The sequence below is a fragment of the Bos taurus genome, chromosome 5 (genome assembly GCF_002263795.3).
Source record: "Bos taurus isolate L1 Dominette 01449 registration number 42190680 breed Hereford chromosome 5, ARS-UCD2.0, whole genome shotgun sequence".
NCBI lineage: Eukaryota > Metazoa > Chordata > Mammalia > Artiodactyla > Bovidae > Bos > Bos taurus.
The window spans coordinates 88,593,578-88,612,909 of record NC_037332.1 but is presented as its reverse complement, the minus strand read 5'-3'; the positions used below and the strand labels follow the sequence as shown (position 1 = coordinate 88,612,909).

The 19,332-nt window shown below is 38.9% G+C and overlaps 1 protein-coding gene across 1 annotated transcript in view; it reads right to left on the bottom strand.

Annotated features, from left to right (window-relative positions):
• The window catches only part of GYS2 (glycogen synthase 2), a 56,313-nt gene extending 45,688 nt beyond the window's left edge, over positions 1-10,625 (bottom strand). Inside the window, 1 exon segment of the mRNA NM_001192905.3 lies at positions 10,307-10,625. Coding sequence (NP_001179834.2) covers positions 10,307-10,424 — 118 coding nt within the window. The 5' untranslated portion in view covers positions 10,425-10,625.
• Positions 10,626-19,332: the final 8,707 nt, after the last annotated feature.

Below are 19,332 nucleotides of genomic sequence, written 5' to 3'. Positions count from 1 at the left end.
TGCTTGGTCCGACTCACATGACATAAATCCAAGTTTTCATATAGTACTTCATTTTAGCTCTCTGCCATTGCTGCCACTACACACACAAAGCCAAATATGCCTACTGTTACAGCCAGCATGTCTACATATGGAAAATTATCCTGAGGGGAAAATAAGATATGCATTTAAAGATATTTGGGTTTCCCAGGTGGCTCAGATAGTATAGAATCCACCTGTCAATACAAGAAACCAAGGTTCGATCTCTGGGTCAGGAAGATCCCCTGGAGGAAAGAATGGCAACCCACTCCAGTATTCTTGGCTGGATACTTCCATGGACAGAGGAGCCTGGTGGGCTACAGTCCATAGGGTCCCACAGAGTCAGACATGACTAAAGTGACTTAATATGTGTGCATAAGGATATTTATTAAAGAATTATAAAGGTGAAAAATTGTAACTAGCTTAAATTGAACTCGTTAACTCATTTAACCTCTCTGAGGCTCCATTAGCTCACCTGTTCAAGGGGGATACAATAGTACTGAGTTGGCCAAAAGTTCGTTCAGATTTGTCCCTAAGATGTTACAGGAAAAAAAAAAACCTCAATGCAAAACCTCTTTTTGGCCAACCCAATACTTCACCTGGGGAGAAAGGACAGGTTGGAGCAGCAATATTAAAAATTATGCCTCATTGGGTAAAGGTGATATTTAAAGTAAGTACTTAAAAGAGTAAGGAAATCAAGCAAGTTGGTTCATGAGGAAGAATTTTTTAGGCAGAGGGAACAGTTAGAGCCAAGGCGCTACTTTTGGAGCAGAGGGTACCAGCAGAGTCATAGGCATTCCCCTCCCTCATAGGAGGGATGGGGAAGGTCAAGGGGAAGAAGACCCTTAGTAAACCGCACAGGATAATTCTTATGCCAGCTCAGAGCAATCACCTAGTATGAGAACATGAAAACAGTCTAAATCAGTTTCTTGAGTGGTACTTTGCCCATGAACCATAGGCAAAGGAATGACTCAAGAAATTCTATGTAAAATCCCCCAAACTAATACAGATTCTGGCATTAATCATCAACTGTACTTCAAAAAACAGTTTTGTTACTTGTACACGAAGAAGAAAAAGTCCTATTTTTCATCATGGTTTTTCATAATGTATTTCAGTTCTTCAGCATGTGGAGTTTGATAGCTACTGCTGCTGCTACTGCTGCCAAGTCGCTTCAGTCGTGTCCGACTCTGTGTGATCCCATAGACGGCAGTCCACCAGGCTCCCCCGTCCCTGGGATTCTCCAGGCAAGAACACTGGAGTGGGCTGCCATTTCCTTCTCCAATGCATGAAAGTGAAAAGTGAAAGTGAAGTCGCTCAGTCGTATCTGACTCTTCACAATCCCAGGGACTGCAGCCTACCAGGCTCCTCCACCCATTGGATTTTCCAGGCAAGAGTACTGATAGCTACTATATTTCTTAAATTTCTTATTTCAATCATTCAGACCTTAAGTAATATTTACTTGTATTATATGACTTACAATGATAGTCATAATTGAGAGCCAAAAGGTAGAATTGCCATCTGCAAATTTCTTGAACCACTCAAAACATACTTTTTGATAAGTTGCTTTTTGAGAAGTGAGACACAAAAGGCAAATATAAATACTACTACCTGACAAGACAAGGTTCAGTAATTTAGAAAAGAGCTAATATAACTTCCAAAATGTAAATATTACATGTAGTTTTCACATAAGCCTACATAAGTTTATTGTCCTTTGAAACTCGATCTTTAAGAAAAAGCTTTTTGACCATACCTAAAAGAAATTGAAATGGCCACTTGAGCAGAGTCTGATAATAAAGATATTATCAATCCCAACTTCCACTGGCTGATGAACGCAGCATGGGACACAAGAAGATGATCTGCAAATCTACAAGCAGAACCTTCCAGACTGGATCAGAACAGACGGGGTTCACTTAACCATTCAATGATGAATCTGATTGAAGCCAACATCAAGGACACCTATGCACTTCGCCAAATTCCAGAAAAGTTTAGGAACCATTGAAACCATTTGTTGAGGAAAAAAAACAGTTAGACAAACAGTTTGCAAGGGTAACTAAATAGAATTTTTCTCTAAAGTCTGAGTCACATCTTAGCAACATATTTAAATATATATATATTTATATAAGCTTTATTCAAGCCCACTATCAAAATAATTTAAAATCTTCAAATAATTTCTCCTCTTTGTAGACTTACTTCCTTCATTTGTATCTAATCCAGGGGAATACATGTTCAGGTTCTGATGGCATACACTTCTTAAATGTCTTACATTTCTATTCTGGGACAATCTTTTTTTTAATGGTAAACTTCAAAAAAAATTAATCAGTTGCTTTGTTACTGGCTGTGCTGGATTTTCATTGCTGCCCACGGGCTTTTTCTAGTTTTGGGGAGCAGGGACTACTCTTCGTTGTGGTGTTTGAGCTTCTCACTGTGGTGGTTTCTCTTGTCGCAGAGCATCGGCTCTAGGGCAAGGGCTCAGTAATTGTGGTCCAACTGCCTTAGTTGGCCCGAGGCATGTGGAATCTTCCTGGATCAGGGATTGAACCTGTGTCTGCTGAATTGACAGGTGGATTCTTAACCACTGGACCACCAGGGAAGTCCCTTGAATACTCTCTTTTATTTGCAACTATGTATCTTGACCAGAGATTTTAGAACATCCTTCCTTGTTTGTTAGATTTTGTGTTGCAAATTCAAATACAATTGGGTTTAATGCAAACAAAACATTTTTATTTGCTAAAGGATATAAGGGAAAAGAGAAATTCTTTATTTCAAAAAAAGGTAGGATTTGAGAATTGAAATGCAAAGACAAACATTTGAGGCTTCTTTTTCCCATTTGAGGCTTTCAGTTTTGAAATAAAATAGTCCCCGAATACCCTTAGAGTGCTTATAAATACTATGACTATATTATTTCAGTCTCAGAAATAGAAGCATAAAACTAAACAAAATTTTTTTCATCCCATATTGGTTGAGACCTGATTATAAATAAATTTTCCCCCATCCCCCAGACTTCTCCCCTTACAGTCTTTCTGTGAGGAGGTGCTCCTACTGCTAAAGATATGCTAAGGCTTCATTTCAGGCCCTCTCTGTCCTTCCCAGATTTATATGCCAACTACTCTCCTTAGTTTTCACTCTATTTACCATCTTTAACCCAACTCCCCACCCAGCATGCTAATTATAGATGAGTATGATAGCTTAGAAACAGGGTCATGCCTATTTTTAAATTTGGAGTATAGACCAGGGTTGACTAAAATCTATTATTTAATGAATTATTGTTTTCCCACAGTGTAGGTCACTGAATTTGGACTGACTCTTCACTTTCAAACATGTACTTTGCATTTTATTGATCTCTACTTTCCTGAAACAACATGGGAGCTATCTCTCGTGTGAGGGCAAAGTAGAGACAGAAAAGATGAGCTCTCATAAACATATGTGTCAGTGAAGTAGCAAAAACCTCAAGTCATCATCTAGAAGTACTGCCGACATTGTTAAAAGCAGAACTCCAAGGCGGTATGGAAGGTGGGAGCCAGTCATAAAAAGGAATTTTTGTTGAGTCGATAAGCCATGGCCAACTCTTTCCTGACCCCATAGACTGTATGTAGCCCACTAAATGCCTCTTTCCATGGGATTTCCCAGGCAAGAATTTTGGAGTGGGTGTCTTTCTCCAGGGGGCCTTCCTGACCCAGGGATCAAACCATCTCCTGCATTGACAGGCAGAGTCTTTATCAATGAACCACCAGGAAAGCCATAAAAAGGAGATACATACAATAATATATAAGTATGTATATAAAGAAACTCTTCACTATTTTTAAGTGATTAAAAGTCAGAGAATTTAGAAGTCTATGATTTCAGTGTGCATAGCTACTCATCTGACTCCTATCCCAAGACACAGTTGCAGAAGCAGGGACAGTCATTACAGAGTTAGACATCATTCTCTGAGGCAGCAGGTCTGGTGGGAAAGAGACTAAATGCTACCAGTGACGATGGTCACCAAATGTTTGTGTGCCTGGCAATCAACTAGGTCTGCGGCTCCAATCAGAGCAATAGTCCAGGGCAGTGGGAGATGACAGACTTGGAGAAAGCCCAGAGACATGCCCTCCCTGATCTATCCACAATGGCAGATCTTTATGCAAGAAGGGCTTAGTCATGGCAATCTGAATGAAAGGAAAGTGCAGAGACTAGTGCTCTTCTTGAACCTATGTGTGTGCCAAACATAGTTCTTACAGAGACTGTGTGCTTCATGTGGCGTGACTTGGGGTGCCTTTGAGATGACATGGCTGTGCATATCCACAGCAGGCAAAGCAACCCCAACTTCTAATTTTAGTGTTGCCCATGATTATATTTGCAGCCAAAGATCGAGAAGCTCTATACAGTCAACAAAAACAAGACCAGGAACTGACTGTGGCTCAGATCATGAACTCCTTATTGCCAACTTCTGACTTAAATTGAAGAAAGTAGGGAAAACCACTAGACCATTCAGGTATGACCTAAATCAAATCCCTTATGATTACACAGTGGAAGTGAGAAATAGATTTAAGGGACTAGATCTGACAGATAGAGTGCCTGATGAACTATGGACTGAGGTTTGTGACATTGTACAGGAGACAGGGATCAAGACCATCCCCATGGAAAAGAAACGCAAAAAAGCAAAATGGCTGTCTGGGGAGGCCTTACAAATAGCTGTGAAAAGAAGAGACATGAAAAGCAAATGAGAAAAGGAAAGATATAAGCATCTGAATGCAGAGTTCCAAAGAATAGCAAGAAGAGATAAGAAAGCCTTCCTCAGTGATCAATGTAAAGAAATAGAGGAAAACAACAGAATGGGAAAGACTAGAGATCTCTTCAAGAAAATTAGAGATACCAAGGGAACATTTCATGCAAAGATGGGCTCGATGAAGGACAGAAATGGTATGGCCCTAACAGAAGCAGAAGATATCAAGAAGAGGTGGCAAGAATACACAGAAGAACTGTACAAAAAAGATCTTCATGACCCACATAATCACGATGGTGTGATCACTGACCTAGAGCCAGACATCCTGGAATGTGAAGTCAAGTGGGCCTTAGAAAGCATCACAACGAACAAAGCTAGTGGAGGTGATGGAATTCCAGTTGAGCTATTTCAAATCCTGAAAGATGATGCTGTGGAAGTACTGCACTCAATATGCCAGCAAATTTGGAAAACAGCAGTGGCCACAGGACTGGAAAAGCTCAGCTTTTATTCCAATCCCAAAGAAAAGCTATGCCAAAGAATGCTCAAACTACTGCACAATTGCACTCATCTCACGTGCTAGTAAAGTAATGCTCAAAATTCTCCAAGCCAGGCTTCAGCAATATGTGAACCGTGAACTTCCAGTTGTTCAAGCTGGTTTTAGAAAAGGCAGAGGAACCATAGACCAAATTGCCAACATCTGCTGGATCATGGAAAAAGCAAGAGAGTTCCAGAAAAACATCTATTTCTGCTTTATTGACTATGCCAAAGCCTCTGACCATATGGATCACAATAAACTGTGGAAAATTCTGAAAGAGATGGGAATACCAGACCACCTGATCTGCCTCTTGAGAAATTTGTATGCAGGTCAGGAAGCAACAGTTCGAACTGGACATGGAACAACAGACTGGTTCCAAATAGGAAAAGGAGTACGTCAAGGCTGTATACTGTCACCCTGCTTATTTAACTTCTATGCAGAGTACATCATGAGAAACGCTGGGCTGGAAGAAGCACAAGCTGGAATCAAGATTGCCGGGAGAAATATCAACAACCTCAGATATGCAGATGACACCACCCTTATGGCAGAAAGTGAAGAGGAACTAAAAAGCCTCTTGATGAAAGTGAAAGAGAAGAGTGAAAAAGTTGGCTTAAAACTCAACATTCAGAAAACGAAGATCATGGCATCTGGTCCCATCACTTCATGGGAAATAGATGGGGAAACAGTGGAAACAGTGTCAGACTTTATTTTTTGGGGCTCCAAAATCACTGTAGATGGTGACTACAGCCATAAAATTAAAAGATGCTTACTCCTTGGAAGAAAAATTATGACCAACCTAGATAGCATATTGAAAAGGAGAGACATTACTGCCAACAAAGGTCCATCTAGTCAAGGCTATGGTTTTTCCTGTGGTCATGTATGGATGTGAGAGTTGGACTGTGAAAAAAGCTGAGCGCCTAAGAATTGATGCTTTTGAACTGTGGTGTTGGAGAAGACTCTTGAGAGTCCCTTGGACTGCAAGGAGATCCAACCAGTCCATTCTGAAGGAGTTCAGCCCTGGGATTTCTTTGGAAGGAATGATGCTAAAGCTGAAAGTCCAGTACTTTGGCCACCTCATGCGAAGAGTTGACTCATTGGAAAAGTCTCTGATGCTGGGAGGGATTGGAAGCAGGAGGAGAAGGGGACAGCAGAGGATGAGATGGCTGGATGGCATCACTGACTCGATGGACGTGAGTCTGAGTGAACTCTGGGAGTTGGTGATGGACAGGGAGGCCTGGCATGCTGCTGTCACACTGAACACTGTCTGCTCTTTATCGCCGCTTCCTCATCTCTACCCAACAGCTATTTATCCTTCAGGAACCAGCTAAAACGTCTCTCTGTTACAGGTTTTTCCCAAGCCTCCAATTAGACAGAAACCTCCCCTCCCCGCACTAAAGCACAGGCTGACCTTAGAGATATTACAGGTTCTTATCCAGACCATCCCAATAAAACGAAATTGCAATAAAGCGAATCATGAAGTTTTTGGTTTCCCAAATGCATATAAAAGTTGTTTATACTATAACACAGTCTATTAAGCATGCAATAGTATTTTGTCTAAAAATATAATGTACCTGCCTTAATGTAAAAGTATATTATTGTTAAAAAGGCTACCCACCACCTGAGCCTTCAGTGAGTTATAACCATTTTGTAATAGTAATTGCAGATCACCATAACAAATACATTAATAATGAAAAAGTTTGAAATATCATGAGAATTAATAGAATCTGACACAGAGACAAAAAGTGATTAAATGCCATTGGAAAAATGGACTTGCATGATGCAAGATTGCCACAAACATTCAACTTGTCAGAAAAAATGCAATATTGGCTAAGCACAATAAAGTGAAACACAATAAAATCAGATCTGCCTGTACACTTCTAGAGCACCTTGTTCTCATTCTTACACTCATTACAGTTGACTACAATTGCATGTTTAATGTCTGTAAATTCTGAAAGATTGGAAATCACTTCTGTGTTGTTGAATTCTACTTTCATTTCCCAGTGTCTGATATCCAATAGATAGTTGATGAATCTTTACTGAATAAGAATGAATGAATGCATAAAAGCAACATACTTCAAGGTTAATAAAGTAGAAAAGGTTATTTTGAAGTCTGAGAATTAACACCCAATAATTTAACTATGACTCTCTCATTTGTTATATTTTACACATTTCCATTGTTTATAGTCAAAATTCTGTCAGGAAGGAATTTTCCCCTTCTCTAAAAAATCTTTTGTTTTCTTGGATATAAGTATGTTTTCTTGTTTGCCATGAAACATTTGTAAGATGGCTGGAGCATACGTACTATGTACATTTCATCATGAAGAAACTGATATTCAGGCAGTTTAAGGGATTTTTTCCTAAGTCTCAGAAAACCCTGACCTTTTTGGACTGCAACTCTTGTGTTCTTATACCTACAGGATATTTCATTAGACAGTGGACATTTAATTTTTTATTCTTGCATGCTAATAAAAAACAGAAGTGGACTCAGGAGACCAAAATGCTAGTCCCAACCCTGCTATGTGCTTGACCATTTAATGTATCCTTGTAGGCATCCTTTTCATCTATGAAGTAGAGAAGTTGGATTCATGATCTTGAAGACGTCTCCTATATTGCTATGAACAGCAGGAAAATAAAAACTCAAAGTAAAATTTTCAAAGAAACTATAGTGTCAATGTCTTGTCATAGATGCACACAATAATTGTCCATTTATAGAAAAATGTCATAAAATCAGACTATAATAAATATTGAAGCTATGTTGGAGAAAATATCAACTTGGGTAAATCACTTTAATGGGTTTCCTCTCGACAAGATAATTCCCTTTATTCCCTCAATTCCCATTCCCTTGCATGGGAAATGAAAGAAAAATAGTATCAAAGGCAGCTTAGAAGTTGAAAAATAAATGTATTCATTCCTTCATTCAGAAGAAAAAATATCCATTGAGCATTTTCTATGCACTGTTCCAGGCCCTGAGAGCAGCATGCATGTCATCAGGCTAGAAGATTCAGGGTGGGGGATGGGAAACAGTCAGTGTCACCATTGTGTGCCCACCACCAGGAAACAATACCCTGTTAACATTTGCTGAAAGGAGAGAAAAGGAAGGAAGGAGAAGCATTATGCTCAGAAGAACCCACACAAGGGCTTCCCTGTTGGCTCAGTGGCAGAGATTGCAGGAGACATGGGTTCAATCCCTTATCCAGGAAGATCCCACATGCCACGCAGCAACTTGGCCCGTGTACCGCAACTATTGAGCCTCTGCCCTACAACCCCGGAGCCAAAGCTACTGAGCCCACATGCCGCAACTCCTGAAGCCTACGTTCCCTAGACCCCGTGCTCCGGAACAAGAGAAGCTCGAGCACCACCACAGCTAGAGAGTAGCTTCCGCCCTCTGCAACTAGAGAAAAGCCCGCGCAACAATGAAGATCCAGCACAGCCGAAAGTAGTAAAAATAAACAAATGAATAACTATTTAAAAACAAACAAAAAAGAAGAGCCTACACAGAACTCTTCAGAACAGATTCCTGGTGCAAAAGAGGCCCCCCACCCCGTTTCTTTTCCACCAATAAGCTATATCCTTGAACGCCTGCTTGCTAGGCAGAGAAAATCTCTATTTCAAGTCACAGTCTGGGATTTACATGTAGCAAAGATGGCTCTGCTCCCAGGAGCTTTGGGCATATTTAAAAATCTTGTGACTGGAAAAAGAACATTAGGAACAAGCTGATTGAAAAACACTTCGCTTTTCCATATTAAGGTTTCTGTCCTCTTTGCCTGTTCCTCAGTAAACCCCAGAGAGGAAGACAGTGCTTTGTTCTCTTACATTCATTCTGTGCATTTCTACCTAGGAAGAATTTATTTTTATTTATGAGTTTATGAATTTTATGAGTGCATACGTGTGAGAATGAACACTGAGCATAAGGTAAAAATCAGAACAGATGCTAAATGTAATTTCTTTGATTTTGAGGTTTTGCTGTTTCTGATTAGCTAAAAGGAAGATGTAATTTTCACATTCATGTATATTTCAGATCCTTTAAATTATTGCAATAACCATGTTATAAGTAACAAAAACAAAAAATATAATTTCCCCCAAAATGAATATATAATAGATCACATCACATATTTTCATTTTAGATCCTTTAAATTCCACACATTATCACTGCCTTCATCCAACAATCATTTGGGCTGGTTTTCCTTGATCTTGAAAAACTCAACCTTCACAACTGTTGCTTTTTCTCTACCAATATTCCCTCAATATTAGTAGTAATAGTCTTGAGACTTTTAAACTAGACATTATCAATCCACAAGGAACTGTTTTTTAAGAATTTTACAGGTACCTTTATCATTAAAAAAGTTTAGGCCACAGTTCTCTGCCTTGCCTTCTCTAATCCAGCATAAAAGAGGTTACATCTTACTAGGAAATTGTTCTATTTTTGTTAATTTGATTTCCTTTATAATTTCTATGTTTATATAGTATTGAAGAAAAAACTACATGCATTCTTCTTAATAGGAGGTCAATATTATACCTTCAGAACTTCTTCTATGTTAAAACTTTAATTCCAAGCTAATCTTGAATTATTAGAAATGTTATTTAAAAAAAGAAATGTTATTAAATATTTCACATACTTGCTAACAGAGCACATGTATATTTCATATCCTTTCAACCGGGGTTGAAATTTCTAATTAGTCCAGATCAGGCACAATTATTCCTAAAATAAACTACAAAACTGAACTTTGTTCCTGAAAAAAAAAATCATGAAACCCAAAAAGTAAATATTAATTCTATATTTCTGTTTTGTCATAACATGAATTTGTAATTTTAATTTAAATGCGCATTCCCTGACCAAGACTAATATTTTCAGTTGTCTCTCCCTTCAACAGGTAGACCAGTGTAAGTTTTCATTGCCTGTTGAAATAGACAAGGTTAAACCTCGTCTAAACCTATACTTTGAATACTTTCCTCACTCACAAGGGCAGTTCATTCTCACTAGAGTGCGTTCTGTGAATTCCTAATCTACATTCTTCAGTGATCTGGCAAATAGATGCCTCAGGGGCAGTACAAACCTTTATTGGTCACTTCCCAAGAGACTTCAAAGAGCAGTAAATTCTCCACAGGAAGTCCGGCTTCCCACCGAGGCAGCCCACCTAGGGATGTCACAGATAGCGATCGACCTCGAAGCATTCTTCCTTCAGTTCTCCCGCACTTTTGGTCTCTCTTGCGGTGAACTGTTATCCTAGGAGTGATGCGTGTTAGGGACGCAGAGGTTCAGAGCTGGGAGATGGCAGACTTTGGTAGCTTCTCATATGAAGTAAACCAGCAGAAATAAATCTCATGGACTTCCCAGAGAATTCCCAATGGAAGGCGGAATCCTCAGCTCCTTTTACACTCTTTCTGGGGAGGTCCAGTGAGGACACTATCTCTGATCGATATCTACCCAAATAACCCAGAGCAATCACAAGTAAACCCCACCAGCTTAGGGCTTAGGTAAACACTCTTAGGATAACAGACCTTTACAGGCTCATCGTGACGTTAGCACGGACCTTTAACCCTTGTCCTCTAGAACAAACTCACACACAGTCACTGGTACTTATTTCATCACCTTCAAAGTGATCCAAGAATAGCAATTCCACTTATAAAGTACGCAGATCATTGTAGGTTACATATAGAATTGACTGGGACATGTTTCTAAGCTTCAAATCTCTTTAGATTTCCTAAGTGTTATTTTTTCTTTTGATTCCCATTTTTAGATCAATAAAAACATTATTTCTAGTTGTTTTAGTCCACATTGACAAATTGAATTTTGATGATAAATGTTGATCTTGGTTCCCCTTTCCTTGATTACTTTTCTTAAAAATTTCCTTATGAAAAAGTATAAATACCAGGATGAATTTAGGTATAATATACGAAGAATGTAATTTTGATCAATGATCATCAGATCATTTTAATGAGGTTGTAGAAATTAATTTTAGTCAATTTACCTCAAATATTATCAAATTGATAAAGAATAATTCAATGGATGGGAAAGATTGGAATAAATATAAACAAAATTCTTACAATGGTTTTCTTTAGGTGGTAGTGATGATGATTAATATTTAGGTCATCTTTTCTGTTTACTGTTATCCTACAAATTTTCTGCAATAAACACATGTACATATAGTCATACCATACACAGAACAAGGAAAGAATTTTTGAAAGTACAATCAGATCACCTCCTGATTATTTCACTCTCACTCTCATTACTTTGGATTTTTGAAATTCCTGGCTGTTGGCTTTCACCTGGGGCTTTGCCTCAAATAGCAACACTCTCAACAACCCTTCATTTCCTAACAATCTCTCAAAGTAAACTAACCCTTGTAAATACTAACCCAAAGTAATATAACCCTTGAACCTATTATTCCTGACACGAGGACACACTTTGTCAATTCTTTGCTTTTTAGCAGTGAATGTCTTTTTCAAAATTGTTCCCTAAGTCAACAGAAGTGAAATACATGAACTATATTTTCCCACTGAGGCAGCCCACCTAGGGATGTCACAGGTAGCGATCGACCTTGAAGCACTCTTCCTTCAGTTTTCTGGAACTTTCAGTCCCTCTTTTGGTGAACTGTAATCCTAGGAGTGGTGCGTGTTAGGGATGCAGAGGTTCAGAGCTGGTAGATCACAGGCATTGGTAGATTCTCATATGAGGTAAACCAGCAGAAATAAATCTCATGGACTTCCCAGAGAATTCCAAATGGAAGGCAGAATTCTCAGCTCCTTTTACACTGTTTCAGGAAAAAAATATATATATATATTTTCCATGGACATACTTCCATGGAAATAGGTCCATGGAAAATATCTTTATCAATCCATGTTTATCTGGATGAATTTGCTTTCCTTCAGATATATATGAAAAGAATGCAGTCATTTATGCAATAAGATTTAGAGGAGAATCAGAGAAAGTTCTTTGTTTCCTATATTCCTGAATACTCTCCTTTAAGATTTGTGCTAAAAGGACAAACTGATTAACGGGGAGCCAAAAGAGGACAGATTCTAGACAGAAAGGGAGGTGGGATTTCTCCAAGATGGGAGAAAGACTGTCAACAGTTCCTGAGCTCTAATTTTACACTCACACCAACATTTTATCATTCAGTAAAAAGAGGTGATATACACCTTAATATCTAAAAGCCAAACAACTCAATCAAAAAAATGGGTGGAAGACCTAAACAGACATTTTTCCCAAGAAGATATACAGTCAGCCAACAGGTACACGAAAGGATGTGTATGTGTGCTAAGTCGCTTCAGGCCTGTCCGACTCTTTGCAACCCCATGGACTGTAGCCCACCAGGCTCCCTTGTCCATGGGATTCTCCAGGCAAGAATACTGGAGGGGGTTGCCATGCCCTCCTCCAGGGGATCCTCCCCTCAGAGGGACTGAACCCATGTCTCATGTGGCTTCTGTATTGCAGGTGGATTCTTTACTGCTGAGCCACAGGGGAAGCCCTACATGAAAGGATGCTCAGTTGATAATCACTAGAGAAATGCAAATCAGGACTACAATGAGATATCATCTCACACTAATCAGAATGTCCATCATTTTAAAAATCTACAAATAAATGCTGGAGAGGGTGTGGAAAAAAGGCAACACTCCCACACTGTTGGTGGGAATGTAGATTGGCACAGCCTCTATGCAGAACAGTATGGAGATTCCTTAAAAAGCTAAAAATTGTTACCACAATTCTGTAATTCTACTCCTAGGCATATATCTGGAGAAAACTCTGATTCCAAAAGATAACATGAATCACTGTGCTGTTCACCTGAAACTAACACAACATTGTAAATTAAGTATTCTTCAAGGACTTCCCTGGTGGTCATACTCTGCGCTTCCACTGCAAGCTGGAAAGCGCTGGGGTTTGATCCCTGGTCAGGGAAGTAAAGGCTTTCTGGTGGCTCAGTGGTAAAGAATCCGCCTGCCAATACAGGGGACATGTGCTCAATCCCTGGATCAGGAAGAACCCCTGGAGAAGGAAATGGCAACCCACTTCAGTATTCTTGCCTGGGAAATCCCATAGAGAGAGGAGCCTTGTGGGTTACAGTCTATGGGGTCACAAAAGAGTCGGACATGACTTAGTAACTAAAAAATACCAGGGAAGTAAGATCTTGCAGCTACGTGTAGCGTGGCCAAAAAAAAACCAAAAACAAAACCAAAAACTATACATTCAATTAAAAAGAGTTTAAACAAATAAGAACTCTGAACAACAAGGCTCAGGTGGGCTTCCCTAGTGACAATATTCCATGTGTTGCACACAGATCCCAGGAAAATAACAAGGACAAGATTCCATGGGGAGAGGACAACGGGAGCTCCATATTTATTAACAGTACTTTTCCTAGACTCTGCCTTATGCTGTTCTTCTCTTGGTTGATTTTAATCTCTTTGTTTTCCCTGTAATAAACCATAACTGTGAGGATAACCAAAAAGAGAGAGGTCAGAGGCAAATTAAGAGGAAAAAAAACGATTCCTAGCTGGCTTCCTTGGTACGTATTCCAGCAGAGGTCACTAGATACATTTAGAAAACCACACATCTGCTTTGCAATTTTGCAATCTTCTTGGAAGTCTTTAGGATTTCAAAGGCTTGATTAGCCCTCACCTGCATATCCAGAAGGATCCTATTAACATATATATGGAGCACCTACTGTGTACTACTATTGTAGGAGCTGAAGGTATTTTCTATAAACGGTAGACAAGTCCCTGCCTTTGTGTGAATGCTGCTGCTGCTGCTAAGTCGCTTTAGTCGTGTCCGACTCTGTGCGACCCCATGGACGGCAGTCCACCAGGCTCCCCTGTCCCTGGGATTCTCCAGGCAAGAACATTGGAGTGGGTTGCCATTTCCTTCTCCAATGCATAAAAGTGAAAAGTGAAAGTGAAGCCACTCAGTCGTGTCCAACTCTTAGCAACCTCAAGGACTGCACCCTACCAGGCTCCTCCGTCCATAGCATTTTCCAGGCAAGAGTACTGGAGTGGGGTGCCATTGCCTTCTCTGGCCTCTGTGTGAATAGATAGACATTAATCATGTAAGCCAAAGTTTCCAAAGAAGAAAAACCACAATGGTAGAGGGTCCCATTTGTTAGAAATGGGTGCTTCAGCTGAAGAGGGCAAGGAAGATGACTCTGAGGAAGTGTTACATGAATTGAGACACAAATAATGAAAAGAGGCTACACCTGAAGATCTGGGAGAAGAGAGAATAATGCTTTTAAGTCACACAGCAACAGAACGACCAATGTGCTTAAGGCCCAGAGTGAAATGAATGAGAAGTCTGAAAGGGAAAAAGATACAAAAGCAGAGAACAAATCAAAGAAATGTTGGTTGAGAACTTTTATTTTGGTTGATTTGGAAAATCATTGACTGATTTTATGCAGAGTAACAATGTGATCTTATTTATGCTCTGAAAAGATTTCTCAGTTTTCTCTACAAAAAAGAAAAAAAAAAAGGAATATCAAGAAGGGCAAGAGAAGAGGCTTGGAATCTGAGGTTATGAAGCTTTCCTATCATTCACAGATTCTAGAATGTAATACTTTACCCCTTCCATAGATAATCTCCTGTTTTCTTCTCAACAAGGTATTAACATTTGATCTTTTTCTTCTTAAAGTATATAGAGTGCCTTTCCAAGGTGGCATCTCTCTATAGTTCACTTCTACACTCTCACTTGTCCATTGTCTGTAGCTTTTTATGCATGGGTTGCTGCTGTAACTACAGAAATAAGATTAAAATAGAGAATTAAATGCAATGTCTCAAGGACTGTGACCAGAATTCTTGACTTCATGAAGTTTACATTCTAGCAGGGAAAGTCAGTATGAAACAAGTAATTAAAGGATTTTGAAAGTGATAATTAAATACAGGTAACAGTACAATTAACACAACTAGATATTGAGAATGAGTTCCCAAGAAAGAGAAACAGAAGGAGATCAGAAAAGAAGTAAAACTGTCCCTATTTGAGGATGACATGATATTATATACAGAAAACCCTAAAAACTCCACCAAAAATATGTTAGAACTAATCAATGAATTCAGTAAAGCTGAAGGATAAAAAATCAATACCAAATCTGTTGCATTTCTATACACTAATAATCAACTGTGAGAAAGAGAAGTTAAGAAAACAATCCCAATTATAATTGCATCAGGAAGGGACTTCCCTGGTGGTCCAGTGGTTTAGAATCCACCTTCCAATGCAGGGGACCGGGTTCAGTTCCTGGTCAGGGAACTAGGATCCCACAGGCCATAGGGCAACTTAGCCCACGCAGTGCAACTACTGGGCCCGTGCACTGTGGAGCCCGTGTGCTACAGCTGGAGAGCCAGGGTGCCGCAACTAAGGCCCAACACAGACAAATAAACAAATACATAAATGTTTTTTTAAAAGACAATTGCTTCAGAAAGAATAAAATCCAGAAATAAATTTATGACAAAGGAACCAAGAATAAGCAATGGGCATAGGACGGTCTTAATAAATGGTGTTGAGAAAGCTGACAGCCACATGCAAAAGAATGACACTAGGCTGCTCTCTCATATCATACTCAAAAGTTAACCCCAAATGGATTAAAGACTTAAATATAAGACCTGAAACCATAAAACTCCTAGAAGAAAGCATAGTAAATAAGCTTCTTGACATGAGTCTTGACAATGTTTTTTTGGGATTTAACAACAAGAGCAAAGGCAACAAAAGCAAAAATAAACAAGTGGGATTATTTCAAATTAAAAAGCTTCTTCACAGAAAAGGAAACCATCAACAAAATAAAAAAGCAAACTATGAAGGACAGAAAATATTTGCAAATCATATATGTGATAGTATATACGAAACTCCTATAACTGAATACCAAAAAAAAAAAAAAAAAAACCAAAAAACCAACCTGATGTAAAAACTGGCAGAGGATCTGAATAGACATTTTTCCAAAGAGAATGAAAGATTGTTGCTGAACCATGGAAAAGACGCCAGGATTCTTGGCCTCCGGAGGAGAAGAATTCAATCCAGGGCCAGAGACAAGGCTTGATCTCTCAGAGCTTTGTGTAATAAAGTTTTATTAAAGTATAAAGGAGATAGAGAAAGCTTCTGACATAGGCATCAGAAGCGAGTAGAAAGAGTACCCCCTTGCTAGTGTTAACAATGGAATTATATACTCTCTAATTAGTTATTACAGAGAATCAAAAGAGTGTCTGGAGGTTGTAAGGACCTCACTAGACCTACTCCCATAATTTACATTTTAAAATAATAGGATTAGCCAGAAGGTTTTTTCCAGAGACTGTACTCAAGCAGGATACATTATTGTTATATAATCCTAAAGAATGTAGAGGGACAAAAAAGTTTGTCCTTTCTTCCTCCTTGAGAATTCCAGACCCCTCTCTCCTTGGGGACCCCTAGAATTCTTATCAACGTGCCTAGGAAATGACTCTCTCACAGACATACAGGTGACCATCAGGTACATGAGAATGTACTCAACATCATTAATCATCAGGGAAATTTAAGTCAAAACCACTATGAGATACCACCTCGCACCTGTTAGAACAGCTATTATCAAACGGACCAAAAATGACTAGTCCTGGTGAGGATGTGGAGAAAACGAAATCCTCAGACACTGATGACGGGAATGTAAATCAATGTAGTCACTGTGGAAAACAGTTCAAAAACTGAAAACTACCATATAATTCAGCAATTGCACTCTGGGTATTTATCTGAAGGAAACAGAAATGCTAACTGGAAAAGATAACTGCATCCTCATGTTCTTTGGAGCATTATTTACCATAGCCAAGATGTGAAAACGACCTTAGTATTCACTGATGGATGAATAGACAAAGAAAATGTGGTATATATATATATATATATATATATATATATATATATATATATGGTGTGTGTGTGTGTGTGTGTGCAATGGAATATCAACTTTGAGAAAGAAGGAAAGTGCCATTTTTAACAACATGGATGGATCTTGAAGGCATTATGCTAAGTGAAATAAGTCAGACAGAGAAACACAATTACCACATGTGCGATCTAAAAAAAGCCAGACTTACAGAAACAGTGTGATTGGTGATTGCCAGGGGCTAAGGGCTGGGAAAAATAGGGAGATGTTGGTCAAAGGATACAAATTTCCAGTTACAAAATGAATAAGTTCTGGGGGTCAAATGTACAGTATGATGATTATAGTTAGCAATGCTATTACATACCTGATGTTGGTAGAGGAGTAGATCTTGAATGCTATAACCAAGATAATAATGTGAGGTGAAACAGGTATTAATTACTCCTACTGCAGTAATGATTTCACAATACATAAATTCATCAAATCATCATGTAAAACTTAAACTTACCCAATGTTATGTGTCAATTACATCTCAATAAAGTTGGTAAAAAAAAAAAAAGAGAGAGAGAAAAGGAGTTATGAATTTATCATGAAAGCAAGGGAAAACCATGACTGAATTATTTTTTTAATTTAATTTTAATTTAATTTTTACATATTTTTAAATTTTAAGTTGAAACAGAGTGCACACATGGGCTTCCCAAGATGGTCCTGGTGGTAAAGAACCCGGGTGCCAAAGCAGAAGACCTAAGAAACATGGGTTCAATCCCTGGGTTGGGAAAACCCCCTGGAGGAGGGCATGGTGACCCACTCTAGTATTCTTGCCTGGAGAATCCCCCACAGACAGAGGAGCCTGGTGGGCTACAGTCCATAGGGCCGAAAAGAGTCGGACATGAGTGAAGTGACTTAGCAAACACACATACACACAGTAGAGTGCGTAAATTGTAAACCCAATGAACTCTCACAAAGTAAATACCCTTGTGTGATAGCTTAATGAAAACTTAGAACAAACCACATAGGAGTGTGGGAATTTTTTTTCAGACAAGTTTTGTGAGTGGCTTCTGATTCTATAGTGTGCCAATTTGAAAGTGGAATCATTCTGATTTATGTTTTCCAAATATCACTCTCACTGAACACTGGAGAATACATTATGGAGGGAAGAGACTAAAGATAATGTGTCTGCAGTTTTTGAATACTGATAAAAGAACATCTAAATTCTTAAAATTCAATTATACCTGCAAAAAGAAGAGAAGCTAGACCAAGAGAGAGTAATTTAAATAGCTTGGGAGGATCCCAAGTGAGAAGAGAGGATGCTTTAGAATGGGAAGGAACTAGAAGGTTGTATTTCCTACAACTGGTCTTTTCAGAGTCTGAGCATCTCACTGGTTGAATGTGCCTGAGGGTTGACACATACCTTTTGACCTAGATGTTCCACTTATATGCTGGCTAGGAAACCCAATCTCAGTTAAAAAAAAAAATTGACTCCAATGTAATCTATGCAAGTACTCAGTCATGTCCGACTCTTTGTGACTCTATGGACTGTAGCCCCCCAGGCTCCTCTGTCCATGGGGATTCTCCAGGCAAGAATACTGGAGTGGGTTGCTATGCCCTTCTGCAGGGGATCCTGCAGACCTAGGGATCAAACCCAGGTCACCTGCCTTGTGGGCAAATTCTTTACCATCTGAGCCACCAGGGAAGCCCAAATCTATGCAACAGATGGTGATAATTTGTATTAGAGTGATAGCAATGAAAGTTCAGAGACCTGGATAGTGGGATGTGTTTAAGAATTGACAAAAAAGATGTGGTACAGACATAAAATGGAATATTACTCAGCTGTAAAAAAAAAAAATGAAAGAAATAATGCCGTTTGCAACATGGCCTTATGGTATGCAATAAGTCATGCAAGTCAGACAGACAAAGACAAATATCTTGTGATATGGCTTATATGTGGAATATAAAAACTGATACAAATGAATTTATTTATAAAATAGAAACATACCCACAGACATAGAAAATAAACTGATGGTTACCAAATGGGAAAGTGAGAGGGAGGGATGAACTAGTCTGGAATTAGCATATAACACTACTATGTGTATCGATGGGGTCACAAAGAGTCGGACATGACTGAGCAACTGAACTGACTGATATATAAAACAGATAATCAACAAGAACCTACTGTATAACACAGGTAACTATACTCAACATTTTGTAATAACCTATTAGGGAAAAGAATCTGGAAAAGAATATATATATATATATACACACTGCTA